The sequence below is a fragment of the Fukomys damarensis genome, unplaced genomic scaffold (assembly GCF_012274545.1).
Source record: "Fukomys damarensis isolate Sample0158 unplaced genomic scaffold, DMR_v1.0_HiC HiC_scaffold_37, whole genome shotgun sequence".
NCBI lineage: Eukaryota > Metazoa > Chordata > Mammalia > Rodentia > Bathyergidae > Fukomys > Fukomys damarensis.
In genome coordinates this window covers 5,798,302-5,812,962 of record NW_022900949.1, presented here as the reverse complement: position 1 = coordinate 5,812,962, position 14,661 = coordinate 5,798,302, and the positions used below count along the sequence as shown (strand labels likewise).

The 14,661-nt window shown below is 56.7% G+C and overlaps 1 protein-coding gene across 1 annotated transcript in view; it reads left to right on the top strand.

The window, feature by feature from the left end:
- Col5a3 (collagen type V alpha 3 chain) overlaps positions 1-14,661 on the top strand; it is a gene marked incomplete at both ends in the record, with an annotated part of 34,845 nt that overhangs the window by 11,019 nt on the left and 9,165 nt on the right. Inside the window, 31 exons of the mRNA XM_033759587.1 lie at positions 219-325; positions 409-462; positions 783-836; positions 1,789-1,842; positions 1,940-1,993; positions 2,112-2,165; positions 2,632-2,676; positions 2,779-2,832; positions 2,969-3,013; positions 3,395-3,448; positions 3,564-3,608; positions 4,726-4,779; positions 4,876-4,920; positions 5,054-5,107; positions 6,539-6,583; positions 6,685-6,738; positions 6,870-6,977; positions 7,560-7,613; positions 10,214-10,267; positions 11,324-11,368; positions 11,503-11,556; positions 11,666-11,710; positions 12,303-12,356; positions 12,439-12,492; positions 12,581-12,634; positions 12,736-12,843; positions 12,959-13,048; positions 13,223-13,276; positions 14,065-14,172; positions 14,262-14,369; positions 14,460-14,513. Coding sequence (XP_033615478.1) covers positions 219-325; positions 409-462; positions 783-836; positions 1,789-1,842; positions 1,940-1,993; positions 2,112-2,165; positions 2,632-2,676; positions 2,779-2,832; positions 2,969-3,013; positions 3,395-3,448; positions 3,564-3,608; positions 4,726-4,779; positions 4,876-4,920; positions 5,054-5,107; positions 6,539-6,583; positions 6,685-6,738; positions 6,870-6,977; positions 7,560-7,613; positions 10,214-10,267; positions 11,324-11,368; positions 11,503-11,556; positions 11,666-11,710; positions 12,303-12,356; positions 12,439-12,492; positions 12,581-12,634; positions 12,736-12,843; positions 12,959-13,048; positions 13,223-13,276; positions 14,065-14,172; positions 14,262-14,369; positions 14,460-14,513 — 1,916 coding nt within the window. The remainder of the gene's footprint in view (positions 1-218; positions 326-408; positions 463-782; positions 837-1,788; positions 1,843-1,939; positions 1,994-2,111; positions 2,166-2,631; positions 2,677-2,778; positions 2,833-2,968; positions 3,014-3,394; positions 3,449-3,563; positions 3,609-4,725; positions 4,780-4,875; positions 4,921-5,053; positions 5,108-6,538; positions 6,584-6,684; positions 6,739-6,869; positions 6,978-7,559; positions 7,614-10,213; positions 10,268-11,323; positions 11,369-11,502; positions 11,557-11,665; positions 11,711-12,302; positions 12,357-12,438; positions 12,493-12,580; positions 12,635-12,735; positions 12,844-12,958; positions 13,049-13,222; positions 13,277-14,064; positions 14,173-14,261; positions 14,370-14,459; positions 14,514-14,661) is intronic.

The following is a 14,661-nucleotide window of genomic DNA, read 5'->3' as shown; positions in this document are numbered from 1 at the left end:
AGGTGCCAGGTGAGGGGCGAGGAGGCTGGGGCTCGGGGACAGGGTCTGCTCCGGGGGGCCGCTCCTGCGCCCCCCATGGGTAAGCGCGCATGGCCTGTGTGCGGCGCGGGGAGGCCCAGTGTGGGAAGAGGCTGAGGCCGGAGGATCCTGAGTTCGAATCTCGCCCCGGGCAACTGAGTGAGACCCTGTGAGAGGCTTTAAAATAATACAAAGGGCCGGGGTGGAGCTCAGCGGGAGCGACCGAGGCCCTGTTCCCTTCTCTCTCCAGCTGTCCATGAAAGGCCCCCCCGGCCCAGTGGGGCTCACGGGGCGCCCAGGGCCCGTGGTGAGTACGGAGGCTGCCTGGCGGAGGGGCGCCCGTGACCGTGACCGAGGGTCACCCCTGACCACGCCCTCCCCTCCCCCAAGGGTCTCCCGGGACACCCAGGACTGAAAGGAGACGCAGGGGAAACGGGGCCGCAGGTGAGCGTGTGGAGGCCGGGGCAGAAGGGAAGGAAGGGGCTTCCCCGGGGCCAGGATGGAGTCGGGGCTGGCAAAGCTTGGGGTGCCCCTGCCATGTGGCCTCGTGCAGGGAACAGTTGCCCCTGTTTTTTTTTTTTTTTTTTTTTTTTTTTTTTTTTTTTTTTTTTTTTTTTTTTTTTTTTTTTTTTTTTGGTACCGGCGATCGAACTCGGGCCCTTGTGCTTGCGAGACAGGCGGTGGCACCCAATGAGCTAAACCCTCAGCCTTGGTTTCCTCCTTTTTATTCTTCCTTTCTTTCTCCCGTGCTTTTTGTCTTCCAGGGTCCCCGAGGGCTGCAGGGACCTCCTGGGCCCCCCGGCAGAGAGGGGAAGAGGGTGAGTAGCTCCTAGGTCCCCACGACAATTTGCAGGCCTCGCGCCCCACGCGAACCGGTGTTTAGTGGCACAACTCAGGATAGGCACGGCCTGCAAGTGGTCTGTGTGTCCATCAGCAGAGGGGTGGTTAAACAAAGTGCGATGCTTACACACCATGGAGTACTACTCTGCGACGAAGAAGGATAAACTCGAGGCATTAGTAGGAAAACGGCCACACGACGTGACGTTAAGTGAAAGAAATTGCTCTCCCAAGCTTCAGTGTCACGTGGCTTCTTTTATTGTGCGTGGGGTTTTTGTTTGTTTGTTTTTTGGTACCGGGGATCGAACTCTGGACCTTTTGCTTGCGAGGCAGGCGGCGGAACCACTGAGCTACACCCCCGGCCCGTCTATCTTTTATTTTGCTTTTTGACTTATTTCTGCTTTGAGTTTCTCATTTAAAAGAAGTCATGTGAGGGCCGGGGATTTAAAAGAAGTCATGTAAGAGCCGGTGTGAAAGAGAAGCCCGACCAGGTGGTGCACACCTGTCATCCCAGCTACACGGTAGGCTGAAGCAGGAGGATCGCGCGTTTGAAGCCAGCCTGGGTAACTTAGTGAGATTTTTTTTTTTTTGAGATAGGATCTCGCTATGTAGCCCAGGTTGGCTTTGAGCTGACAGTGATCCTCCTGCCTCAGCCTCCCAAATGCTGGGATGACAGGCGTGTGTCACCAGGCCCGTCAACTTCTTGAGATTCTATGTCAAAATTAAAAACAAAGGGGGGGCATGGGATAAAATAAAATAAAAATTGTTAAAAAATAAAAAATAAAAAGGGCCGTGGTGTAGCTCCGTGTGAAGTTTAGTTCTCACACACGAGTCGTGGGGACCTCGAGATGAGTTCGGCAGGCGATTGAGGTCGGCGACAATGGGGCTGAGCACCCGGGGAGTTTTATCCCTGATTCGGTCTCGGTCCTCCAGGGCCGCTCCGGAGCAGATGGGGCGCGGGGCCTCCCCGGAGACACAGGACCCAAGGTGGGTGTAACTTTGGGTCCTCTGTTTTCTTGGTAGCCCATTTTCGGAAGGGCGGGAGTGGGAGGGGCTTAGGCCCAGCTGGTTTCTCTCTGGACAGGGCGACAGGGGCTTCGATGGCCTCCCTGGGCTTCCCGGAGAGAAGGGGCAGAGGGTGAGTGTGCGGCCCCCCTGTCCCAATCCCTGCCGGTGCCCCTTCCTCTCCATCTTGGTGTCTGCTCGCCCCTAGTGTCCCTTCTCTACACTGACCTCTCTTCTGTCCCCTCCTCCAGGGTGACTTCGGCCACGTGGGGCAACCGGGCCCCCCAGGAGAAGATGGTCCCAAAGTAAGTACGGAGAGAAAGTTTGGGGGTGACAGTCAGCAAGGAGGGGAGGATTGGGGGTAAGGATGGACCCTGAAGTCCCGGGCCTCAGGAAGAAAAGTTTGAAGCTGGGAGTGGTGTCGGCACACGCCCATCATCCCAGCACCGAGGGAGGCTGAGGCAGGTGGATCTCCAGTGTAAATCCGACCTGGGTCACTTAGCGAGATGGTGCTCTGGGATTGAAAAATAATAGGGTTTGGGATGGAGCTCAGTGCGAAGGTCCTGGGTTCAATCCCCAGTAGCCAAAACAAAAACATGGAACCCCAAGTAAAACACTGGGGTCTGGAAGTCAGACTCGGGGTTGCCAGTTCAGGATGGGAGTAGAATCCCTGCGATGTCACCAGAACTCAGGTACCCTAGGAGGGGCTGCCTGGCCGAGGGCAGGGACCTAAGGGCTTGGACCTCCCCAAGTAATGCCACTTTTCCGCAGGGAGCGGAGGGGCCCCCGGGGCCCACTGGCCAGGCTGGGGAGCCAGTGAGTATGGGAACCCGAGCCCTGTGCCCGGGCAGGGGGGAGGGTGGGGACCCCCAGACTGCACAGAGGAGACGCCAGGATAACGCATCTCCTCCCCTGCAGGGCCCCCGAGGTCTGATCGGCCCCCGAGGCTCCTCCGGCCCCCTGGGACGCCCGGTGAGGATGTCCCTGGCTGTCTCTTTCTCGCCCTGTGTGTCCCCCCTGATGTCCAGCGTCTCTGCCTGCTCCTCTGGCTGTCTCATCCCGGGATCTGGGCTTGGCCCACGCTGATGTCACCTTCTGTCTTCCCCAGGGTGTCACCGGAAGTGATGGAGCTCCAGGTGCCAAGGGCAATGTGGTACGTGTGTGTGTGTGTGTGTGTGTGTGTGTGTGTGTGTGTGTGGTACGTAATGTGTGCTGCCGGATGCTGCCGGCTGCTTCCCACTCTGAGTCTGTGACTCGGTTTTTTATTATTGTTATTTTCTGCAGTACCTAGGATCAAACCCAGGGCTTTCCCACTGAGGCCCGTCTCCGATTCTTTTACTGCTTTTTAATTTGAGACAGCATCTCACTAGGTCACTGAGTTGGCCAGGCTGAGCTGCAGCGAGGGACCCTCCTGCCTCAGCCTCCCAGAGTGCCTGGGTGACGGGCGTGCATCACCCCACCGGGCTGTGTCAGCTCTTCTCGCCCTCCACACCACGGCCTCTTCCAGCTTTACTGATTCACCGCTTTCCCGCAGGGGCCGCCTGGAGAACCGGGACCACCCGGACAGCAGGGAAACCACGGGGCCCAGGTTTGAACCGTCTTTCTGACAACGGGGGTAACGTCAGACCTCAACCTCTCCCCGTCCCCCCGCCCTGACACTCACTGCCTCCATCTCCTCCCTCCCCACCCTCTTCTGTCCCCAGGGGATTCCCGGCCCCCAAGGACCCATCGGCATCCCCGGGGAGAAGGTGAGCCACCGTTGCCAGCCTCCCTTGTCCTCTCCCTGCCCACTGTGTCACAGGAAAAGCTTTGTGCCGGGCCCTGGCTGGCCGTCAAATCTCCGCACTTGCTAAACCAGTCCAGGATGACAGAGTGACTCTTTCGGGGGGAGGGTTGGGGGCAGGAAGTGGAAACCCACCAGGGCCGGATGACACAAGGGGACATTGTCAGCCTTCAGAGGGACCCGGAGGCTTTCACAGGCGGATTCCTGGCACCGCGGGAGGGGGGGGCTGAGCCACGCGGACACCTGCGCCCCTCCCCCCACCCCCGGCAGATGGGCCCCTTCCTGCGTGTGTCCCCGTTTGTCCTCATCCTCGCCAGCTGCAATTTCAACACAGTCCTGCCCTGCCGTGTCTCCATCTCTGGCCCCAGTTCCCTGTGATCTGAGATCTTTATCCAAAGTCGTCTGGGTCTGTCATAGTTTTTTGGTGCTGGGACAAAAGTCCCTGATGATGAAAACTAGGAAGAGGAGAGGTTTAATTTTGCTCAGTCCACGGTCAGCAGGCTCCAAGGCAGAAACATCGTTAGCAGAAGGGGCTGGCGGAGAGGAGCTGCTCACCTCATGGCGGCTGGAGGGGGGCAGAAGGAGACAGAGACAGAGACGGAGGGGCTGGGGACCGGAGAGAGACCTCCTCTAACTCTGAACACGCGAGACCTTTGGGGCACATTTATTTTATTTTGTTTTATTGAGACAGGGTCTAACTAGGTCACTTAAGTTGCCCAGGTTGGGCTCCAACTGGAGACCCTCCTGCCTCAGCCTCCTGAGTGCTGGGACGACAGGTGTGCAGCACCATGCCTGGTGTGGGAGGGAGGCACTTTTAAAGAAAAGGCTATAGCTGGGAAGCTCCCCGCCCCACAGACCTCTCACACTGTTTTATATCCCTTCTCTCTGCTGTTTAAAAGGTGGCATTTATGTGGCCCAGAGAGGACAGGAGATTTCCTTGGGGACAGGCAGCAAGTCAGGAGAGAGGCTGAGACAGGCAGATTTCCTGACCTTGAGGCAGCTGTCTGCCCGGGCAGAGCCGTCCTGTTCTTGGTGGAACTCCAGGGCCTTGAGACCCCTTTTCCATGTCCATATTCTTTCAGGGTCCCCCCGGAAACCCAGGCATCCCAGGTGCCCCGGGAGCTGATGGTCCTCTGGTGAGAACCGGGATGTGCGGGAGAAGCCGGTGGCCTGGCTTGGGGACTTGGCAGGTGAAGTATGGTGTCTGGTGACTTTGCCTGTTTCTTCTTCAGGGTCACCTGGGCCAGGAGGGTCCCCCAGGAGAGAAAGGGGCCCAGGTGAGTGACAAGGGGAGGCCAGGAGGGGAGATGGGCTGGAGACGGGGCCAAGAGGCAGGGGAGGAGAATGACAGGGTTGCTGGGGACAAGGAGGGGACAGAACAGAGTGACGTTGACCTTGTCTTCCTGTCAGGGACCACCAGGCTCAGCAGGGCCTCCAGGGTACCCTGGACCCCGGGGCGTGAAGGTAGGTGACACTGGGAGCCTTCAGTGGGTCATCAGGAAACCAGCTCTGCCAGAAACTTCTATCAGGGGAGCGGGTGTGGTGGTGCACGCCTGTCATCCCAGCACTCAGGAGGCTGAGGCAGGAGGATCGCTGTGAGTTCGAGACCAGCCTGGGCTACACAGTGAGTTCCAGGTCAGTCTCAACTACATAGTGAGACCCTGTCTCAAAAAAAAAAAAAAAAAAGCAAGCAAACAAAACCAATCATGGCGCCTAAGTGCAGTAGTAGGGATACTAGCAATGAGAATATTCCAAAGAGAAGCCGTAAAATGCTTCCTTTAGGTGAACAGGTGAAAATACAATATGATGTTTTGAGGGAGAGAGAGAGGGTGAGAGAGAGGCTACAGTCATATAACTTTTTGAACAGTGTATTGTTATAATTATTGTTTTATTATTAGTTGTTATTCTCACCACCTAAATTTTAAATCAAACTATCACAGGTGTGTACATAGAGGATAAAACGTGATGTATATAGGAAACAGGTGTTGTGGAGAACGTCTGTAACCCCAGCACCCAGGGAGGCCGAGGCAGGAGGGTCACAAATTTGAGCCCAGCCTGGATAACTTAATGACTTAGTGAGACCCTGTCTCAAAGTAAAAAGTTAAAAAAGGGTGGGGGTTGCTGGGGAATGTGTGTTTATGTGAAGGTCCTGGGTTCGTGGCTGGGTACTGCAAACAAAAACCGGAATCCTAGCCCTAAAGAAAAACCATAGCATGTGCAGGGCTTGGTACACAGACCCAAGCCTTCCCTGGAGTCTTAGGAGGACAGAGCGGAATGGCAGCTGGGTCTTGTTACATTGTAGCCAAGGCCTGAGGACAATTGTAGCCCGAGCCGCAGTATTTACTTTGTGGTTCTGCAATTTCTGCGGTCACCAAACATGGCAGAACATCAGTGACAGGGAAGGTTGGCCTTCCCTGCACACCCCACGCATGGCACCCTGGGATGTAGCCAGGGACAGAGGGTGAGTACGGCGGGCACTGGCAGCTCTGGGGACGGATTCTATCCTCCGCATCCGCACCCCCACCGTGGTCCACGGTCCTTTTGGGATGGCTCTGGCTATTTCAGACTGGGAGCCAAACCTGGAACACTTGTCAAACAAAGAAAGAGACCGAGAGCTTTTTATGTATACATGTATATATGTATGTATTTATATTATTTATTTTTGGTGCCAGGGATTGAACTCGGCACCTTGAGCTTGCGAGGCAGGCAGCGGCACCACTGAGCTAAACGCCCAGCCCTATTTATTTTTATTTTCTGAGCCAGAGTCTTGCTATGTAGTTCAAGCTGGCCTCAAACTCACAGCGATCCTCCTGCCTCAGCCTCCCGAGTGCTGGGATGACAGGTGTGGGCCACCCCACCCAGCCACTGAGAGCTTTTCAAAATTTTATTTTTCAGGGTACTTCAGGCAATCGAGGCCTCCAAGGAGAAAAAGGAGAGATGGTGAGAGAGAGGGGCTTTCCTTGGGAGGAAGGGAGCCCCGTGATGGGGTCCTGGCTGTGGCCCTCCCTTCCCTGACCGCCACCTCTTTTTCTCTTGCCCAGGGAGAGGAGGGCTTCCCTGGTTTCAAGGGTGACGCGGGCCCCAAAGGCGAATGGGTAAGGCCAGGATGCGGGAGAGAGATGTGGGGTGGGTCTGGGGATTTGGGGGGAGCCGGAGAAGGGGTGAGTGGGGGCTCGAGGGAGCAGGAGGGACAGAGGCTGACTTCAAGTCTCTCTTTCCACTCCAGGGACAATCAGGGCCCCCCGGCCCCCGAGGAGAGGACGGCCCTGAGGGTCTGAAGGGGCCGGGGGGGCTGGCTGGCGAGGAGGGGCCTCCAGGCGCAGCTGGGGAGAAGGTGAGTCAGCTGCGGTCACCCCTCCCTGCAGTCCAGGTGCTCCCGCCTCGGCCTCGGTCCCCCATTTTGTGGTGCCGGGGATGGAACTCAGGGGTGCACCCGAGCCCCGCCCCCCCGTGGCCCTGGAGCTCTGACCGCAGGAGGGGTGCATCCCTCAGTTCAGCACTTCTGAGCAATCCCAGGCACATAATTTTTTTTTTTCCCCTACACCCAACGCAAGCAATGAGCCTTTTTGCTTGCTTGATTAGTACTGGGGAATGAACTCCAGTCCTCTGGACTGAGCTACATCACCAACCCTTTTTAATTTTTTTCTTCCCAAGCTGGGCTCAAATCTGTGATCCTCCTGTCTCAGCCTCCCGGAGTGCTGGGATTGGAGGCTGCACCACTACCCTCAGTGGTGACGAGGAGATTGAGTTCACCGTGGCTGAATAACCTCCCCAAGGACTCACCCTCCACACAAACAGGAGCCAGGACCAGAGCCCAGTTTCTCTGATTCTCACCGTGGGGCCACAGCCATCCTGACCTTTCCCCTCTGACCTCTGGGTCTCCATGTCTGACCTTTGCCCTGTAACCTCCCTGCAGGGCAATCTCGGTGTGCCCGGTCTCCCAGGATACCCAGGACGCCCGGGACCTAAGGTAGGAAGCCAGGGAGCAGGGGGTGGGTGGCACAGGGGCCAGGGCCAACATCTGGGGTCCCTCCCAGCTGTGCTCTGCTGCGGGGTGAGCTGTCCAGCTCAGGGTCACTTGAGAGAGGGTAAAATATGGACTTTGGCATCAGATGGATGTAAGATCAAAGAGCCCCTTGTTACTGGCGATGTGACTTTCAGTCTGTCTCCATTTTTGAGACAGGAGCTTGCTGTGTAGCCCTGGCTGACCTTGAGCTTTTGGTGACCTTCCTGCCTCAGCCTCCAGAGTGCTGAGATGACAGGGGTGCACCACCACTCTCGGCCAAAATATGGTGTTATTTCTTCCCCAACGTTTTGGTGGATGAGGGTACTGGTGAGATTTATCTTTCTGCCTAAACCTCATCCACATGACATCATGAGTGATTTACCATTGCCTGTTTCTAGAAAGTACATCAGAAACTTAAAGATACTTGGAAACAAATGTGTGAGAGAGCAGAGTTATTCCAGATTTGCATCTTTCCCCCACTTCATGACTCCAGTTATCCTGCCTATGCCTAATCTGACAGCAACATTTTTAGTGGCTTCCTTTGATATTGAATGTTTTCTGTTCAACTCAGTTTTGATTTTTTTATTTTATTTTTTGTTTTTTTTGAGGCAGGGTCTCACTACGTGGTTGAGACTGACCTGGAACTCACTGTGTAGCCCAGGCTGGTCTCGAACTCACAGCGACCCTCCTGCCTCAGCCTCCCGAGTGCTGGGATGACAGGAGTGTGAGATTTCTTTCTTTTTCACTCTGTAATTCATCAGTTTTTACAAGTTCTCATTAAATCCCATGACCCCAGTGACAAGTACGGAGGATATAAGCAGGTTAGGGAATAAATTCAAGGCATCATAGCCAAGAGTAGAACTTGACCTGTGAGAACAGAGGCTCATGGGAGTTTGAGAGAGAAGCTGCCAGCCGGAGACCAATCGGTGTGGACCACTGAGGCCGAGGGTCCCTGACGTACTGGGGAAGCAGAGGTCGGTAGGGATCATTATGCATAACGACAGCACATTAGTCACTCACATTGCTATAAGGAAATACACAAAGCCAGGGATGGTGGTGGACACCTATAATCACAGCACACTGGGAGGCTGAGGCAGGAGGATCACAAGTTTGAGCCCAGCCTAGGCAACTTAGCAACTTAAGGAGACACGGTCTCAAAAACACCAAAGCAACAACAACAACACAGAAAGAGAGAGCAATAGATCCCAAGCCACTTTGAGGACACATCACCAATGACCTAAAGACCTCTCCCTAAGCCCCACCTCCTACAAGCCACCAGCACTTTCCAATAGCGCCACCTTGAGGACCAAGGCTGTAACACCCAGTTCACAGCAGGCAGCTCAGGTGACCTGAGGGCTTACTTTGTACCAAACACCGTATGGAGCACTTTCTACCCCTGATTCTATCTCAAAACCTTGCAAAGAAGGTTTCTTTGGTATCCCAGGCTACACACATGGAAACTAGTGCTCAGAAAGGCTAGGATGCTTGTCCAGAGCCACCCAGCTTGGCTAGGGGAGGATCCGGGATTCAGACTCAGATAAAAATGAGTCTTTTTTTTTTTTTTTTTTTTTTTTTTTGGTACTGGGGATCGAACTTGGGACCTTGTGCTGGTGAGGCAGGCGGCGGCACCGCTGAGCTAAATCTCTGACTTTTTTTTTTTTCTTTTTTTGAGACAAGGTCTTCCTGTGTAGTTCAGGCTGGCCTTGAACTCACTGAAGTCAGTTAGTTAACAGATTTGGGAGAGGGAACTGGAGATCGAACTGGGAGTCTTTGCACTGAGTTCCATCCCCAGCGCTTTTTATCGTTTTATTTTGAAAGTCTTGCTAAGTTGCTAAGTTGCCCAGGCTGTGTACACATGTACCATTCTCCTGCCTCAGCCTCCTAGACTGCTGGGATGCCCAGCAGATACTGAATACTAAATACTCACTAGGTGCTAGGCAGTGAGAGAACCACTGGACTGTGTCCTAATGGTGTGTGAAACAGACTTAGAATAAGTAAGCAAGTGAATGGGTCACTTGTTGCTTCGTTGTTGTTAGCTTTGGTTTTTGAGACAAGGTCTCACTATGTGGTCCAGGCAGGCCTTGAATTTGCAAGTGATCCTCTTGCCTCAGCCTCCCAAGTACTGGGAATATAGGCACGCACCACCATGTCTGGCTAACACAGTCATTTTGATACAAGGACTTGAAATGAAAATTGAGTCTGATGTCCTATTTTGTGATAACCCAAGGATGACTTGGGGGCGGTGGTCAGGATGGTGGCAGAAGAGCACCCGAGTGGCATCTAAATGTTGATCGATTGCTGGTTTCATGGGGATCGTGGAGGAAAGCATTTTAGGCATAGGGAACAACCTGTGCAAAGGCCCTGTGGCAGGAACATATTTGTGTGGTGAATAGCACTGTGGGGGCCAGGTGGCTGGATACAGCAACAAGTGGGGAGAGGGAGAGGAAAGGGAGCAGAAGGCTGCCTTGGAGCCAAGAAAGCCCCTAAACTGGTGGCCTAAGAAGGATAAGGAGTCAATTCTGTCCACCTCTCTCCCATTTCTTTCTCTGATTCTCTGCACACAGGGATCCATTGGATTTCCCGGGCCCTTAGGGCCGTTAGGAGAGAAGGGAAAGCGGGTAAGTCACGACCCTGGGGGTGGGTGCTGGGGAGCTGCGTCTCTGCTTGGAAGCTCTGTGTGCACACCTGGGTGCAGTACAGGGCCCAGGTACGCGGCCCCACCTGATGTGACCACACAGGGGCCTGGGAACACATAGCTGTACACGCGCCCAGGGCATCTGTCCGTGCAAACCAGGCAGGGCCTGCATGGCGCATCCCGCGCGTCTGTTCCGTGACTGTGCACACACGTGATGGAGACACGGACAGGCGTGTGTGTGTGCTTCTGTGTGCACCGTGTGTACGCCTGCGTGCATTACAGTGGTGCCTCGGTTCGTGAACTTAATCCGTTGCGTGACGCTGGCCACACTTGTGTTCCCGTGGGAAGGGTGGCTGCGGTTGTGTTCGTCACCTGAGGAAGAGTGCGCGAACAAAACTCAAATTTTGCCAAATGCTTCTGTTGGTGAACCGAAGTGTTCGCGAATCGAGGTGGCACTGTCTGTGGTTACCCGTGCGTCCCAACTGGGCACGGGGGCCCCGTGCAGGATACACGGATGCGTGCGTGTGCATTCACCAAGACCACGCCATCGCAGGAACGGGGTCCATGTGTGCTCATGTTCATGGGGGTTGTAGATGCTGCCAATACCGGGCGTGGTCGCGCAGGCCTGTAATCTCAGCGCTAGGGGAGGCTGAGGCAGGAGGACCTCTGGGAGTCTGAGGCAGCCTGAACTACATAGCAGGACCCTGTCTCAGGGAACAAAACACCGCTAGGGGCACAGCCCGTGACAAGCTCATTGGCTTTGGATTTGTCAAATGCGTGCCGCAGTGAGCCCTGCGTGGCTGTGATGACTGTGTCCGTGCAGGGTGGACCTGGTGGGGCGTTCAGACCCCACAGGTCCACCTGATGTGTCACTGGGTGTCCGTGACCTTCGCACAGTTAAGTGTGAATCACGTGCATGTGTGAGCAGGGCTTGTGCATAAGCGCGCGGCGGGCGTCTTTCCGCACGCATGACCCCATGCACCGTGTGACTGCTCTGCGTCATAACTCTCCCGCCTCCCCCACCCGGCTCATGTTTCAGGGCAAGGCGGGCCAGCAGGGGCAGGAAGGGGAGCGAGGACCGCCTGTAAGCTGGGGAGCCCGGACCGCGGGGCAGGGAGGGCTCGGCTGTGTCTCCGTCCCTGGTCGGGCCGGGGGCACTGGGCCTCGGGGCATGTCTGAGGCTTCCTCACTGCTGTCCTCCGCTTTTTCTCCGTGCAGGGCTCTCGCGGGGAAAGAGGCCAGCCGGGGCCAACGGGACAGCCAGGCCCCAAGGTATGGGTTTGGTTGGGCGATCCAGGCCCTCCTGCCTCAGCTTCCCCAGGCCCCCCAGTCCTTCCTAACTGAGTTTGTTCTGGGATCTCAGCCCTTCACTCTTTCCCAGGGTGACATGGGCCAGGACGGGTCCCCAGGAGTCCCCGGAGAAAAGGTGAGCGTGGGCCTGCACATGTTTCTGAGCAGGGCACGAGCCCAGGGAAACATCATCACGCAGAGGACAGAACACAGCCTCTGAAATCAGAGAGCCACGTGTTCAAGTCCTAGCTCTGCCACTTACTGGCTGTGTGCCCTTGGGGAGTTTCACTGAACCTCTCTGTGCCCTGATTTCCTCCTCTGTGAAATGGCAGTGACCACAACCTCCACCCCAATGACCAGCAGAGGTGGATGAAATTGTTATTATTATTGGTGGTGTGTGTGTGTGTGTGTGTGTGTGTGTGTTTTAAGTATTGTTGTTGGTTTTTTGATATAGGATCTTAACTGTATATTCCAGGCTGGCCATGAATTCACTGTGTAGCCCAGGCTGGCCTTGAACTCACAGAGATCCTCCTGCCTCAGCCTCCCAGGTGCTGGGATGACAGGCGTGCACCACCATGCCTGGCTAGAAATTATTTACCATGTGGAGAGCATTTGGCTCCATACAGGGCATGCAGTAGGCGCTCATTATGTGCTAGCTTCCTGTGTCGCCGTGGGCTCGGGAGGGGCGAGCAGGAGGGATGGAGCAATGATCCCCACTTCCCTTTCAGGGCCTCCCTGGACTGCAGGGCCCCCTGGGATTCCCTGGGCCGAAGGGCCCCCCTGTGAGTGAGGTCACCCCAGCTGGGGACTGGGCAGAGGGGGACCTGGGGAAAGACACCAACCCCCTCCCACCTTGTCCCCCAGGGTCCCCAAGGAAAAGAGGGGGTTCCGGGGCACCCCGGACAGAGAGGAGAATTGGTGAGTGCCGCCTTCACTTTGACCCTGAGCTTACTAGGCCCTCCCGCCCCTCCTCCCTCGTGACGCCTCCACCCTCTTTCCTCTCCAGGGCTTTCAAGGCCAGACGGGCCCACCTGGACCAGCAGGGGTCTTGGGTCCTCAGGTCGGCGTGAACCCTGTTGTGTGCCCACTGGGGGACCCCGGGTCTGGGTCTCGGACGGCTTCTCCCGGGGGCACCTCACTCAAGTGTATCTTCTTCTGCAGGGAAAGATAGGGGACGCGGGACCCCTGGGTGAGAGGGGGCACCCCGGCCCCCCTGGGCCTCCTGGCGAACATGGGCTCCCGGGCCCGGAAGGCGGAGAAGGGGCCAAGGTGAGGCCGATGACCCCTGCGTCCCTCCCACGGCCCTCGGGGCAGGTCCCGGAGTAACAGGTTTGTGGGAGACACCGGGTCTGTAACCTGACCGCCTCACTTTACAACTCCACAGGGGGAGCCAGGACCCCCGGGACCCGCCGGTAAGGAGGGGCAGCCTGGACTGAGGGGCCTCCCTGGCCCCAAAGGTGCCCCTGGGGACCCCGTGAGTATCTCTGGGGGTCCCCTCTGCATGTGCGGGGCAGAGAGAGGCAATGTGGACTCAGGGAGGGCACAGCGTGGCAGGAGCTGGGGGAGTGACGAAGACCCGAGGGACCCAGAGTGCGGACCTGGGGGGCTCCACGGGGGTCTCTTGACCGACTGTCCTCCCCTCCCTCAGGGACCCCCTGGGTTGAAGGGCGACACAGGCCCCCCTGGTCCTTTCGGGGCCAATGTAAGTAAAACCGCACCGCAGGGTGGGGAGTGGGGTGGGGGTGCAGGGGACACAGATATTTGGCACCTCGGAGTCAGGCAGGCCGGGGCACGCTCGGTCCTACCGCACTGTGGCTGGGCAGTTGTGTCACCCGGACAGCCTCTGTTTCCCTGTCTGTAAGAGAGTTGTGAAGAGACACTCCTATCTCATTCATAAGCCTCAAACTCGGGGGGGGGGTCCTCCTGCCTCAGCCTCCTGAGTGCTGGGATGATAAATGTATACTACCATGCCTGGCTCTTTCTGCTTCTGCTTCTGTTTCTGCTTCTCCTCCTCCTCCTCCTCCTCCTCCTTCTTTTTTTCAGTACTGGGGATCGAACTCAGGACCTTGCACTTGTGAGGCAGGCGCAGTGCCACTGAGCTACACCCCCCAGCTCTTCTTATAAAAGCACTAGGATTCAACAGGGGAGGCCCCTCCCTGAGGATCTCATCAAACCCTCCTCACTCTCCCGAAACCCCACGTCTAATCACCACTGATTGCCACCCTCTTAACACTCCACAATGGGGACTTCATTTCCACGTCCACACTGTGGCATCACCCAGCAAATGCCTACCTATGAGCCACACGTCAGCATATATTTCTCCTGGAGCCTGCACTCTAGTATAGCCAGACCCTATAAGCAAAAACAGCCCAGCAAGGAGGCTGAGGCAGGAGGATTGCTAGTTCAAGACTGGCCTGCAGTCCACAGCAACTCTCAAACAAAACAGAAACAGAAACAGAACTTGCCCTGACCTTCTGCTCCTGTTTTCAGGGCTCCCCTGGCGAGCGGGGTCCCCTGGGCCCATCCGGCGGCATTGGGCTCCCTGGCCAAAGTGGTGGACAGGGCCCTGTGGGTCCTGCAGGCGAGAAGGGGTCCCCGGTGAGTGTCCCGCATGCCCCCTTCCCTAGCATCCCCGGGACCCAGTCCTGCGACACACAAGGCCCTGACGGTCACGTTCATTCTCCCAGGGAGAACGGGGTGCTCCGGGCCCCACTGGAAAGGATGGAGTCCCAGGGCCCCCTGGGCTTCAGGGCCCCTCCGGAGCTGCTGGGCCCCTGGGCGAAGATGGTGACAAGGTGAGGGGGTGACAAGGTGAAGGGGCGGAGAGGGGCCCCGGGGCGGAGAGGGGGAGGGGCTGCTTTCTGCTCACACCGCTTCCTCTGCAGGGAGAAGTGGGTGCCCCGGGCCACAAGGGCAGCAGAGGCGACAAGGGAGATGCGGTGAGCGAGGGGACTTTGGTGACAGGGGCGGCCCTCCGGGGAGGGCAGAGGAGGCCAGGGATGTGGAGATGGGCAGGGCTCAGAGGCACAGGGCGTCCTGCCTCCCCGAGTTCCATCTTTTTTTTTTTTTTTTTTTTTTCCCGGGGTG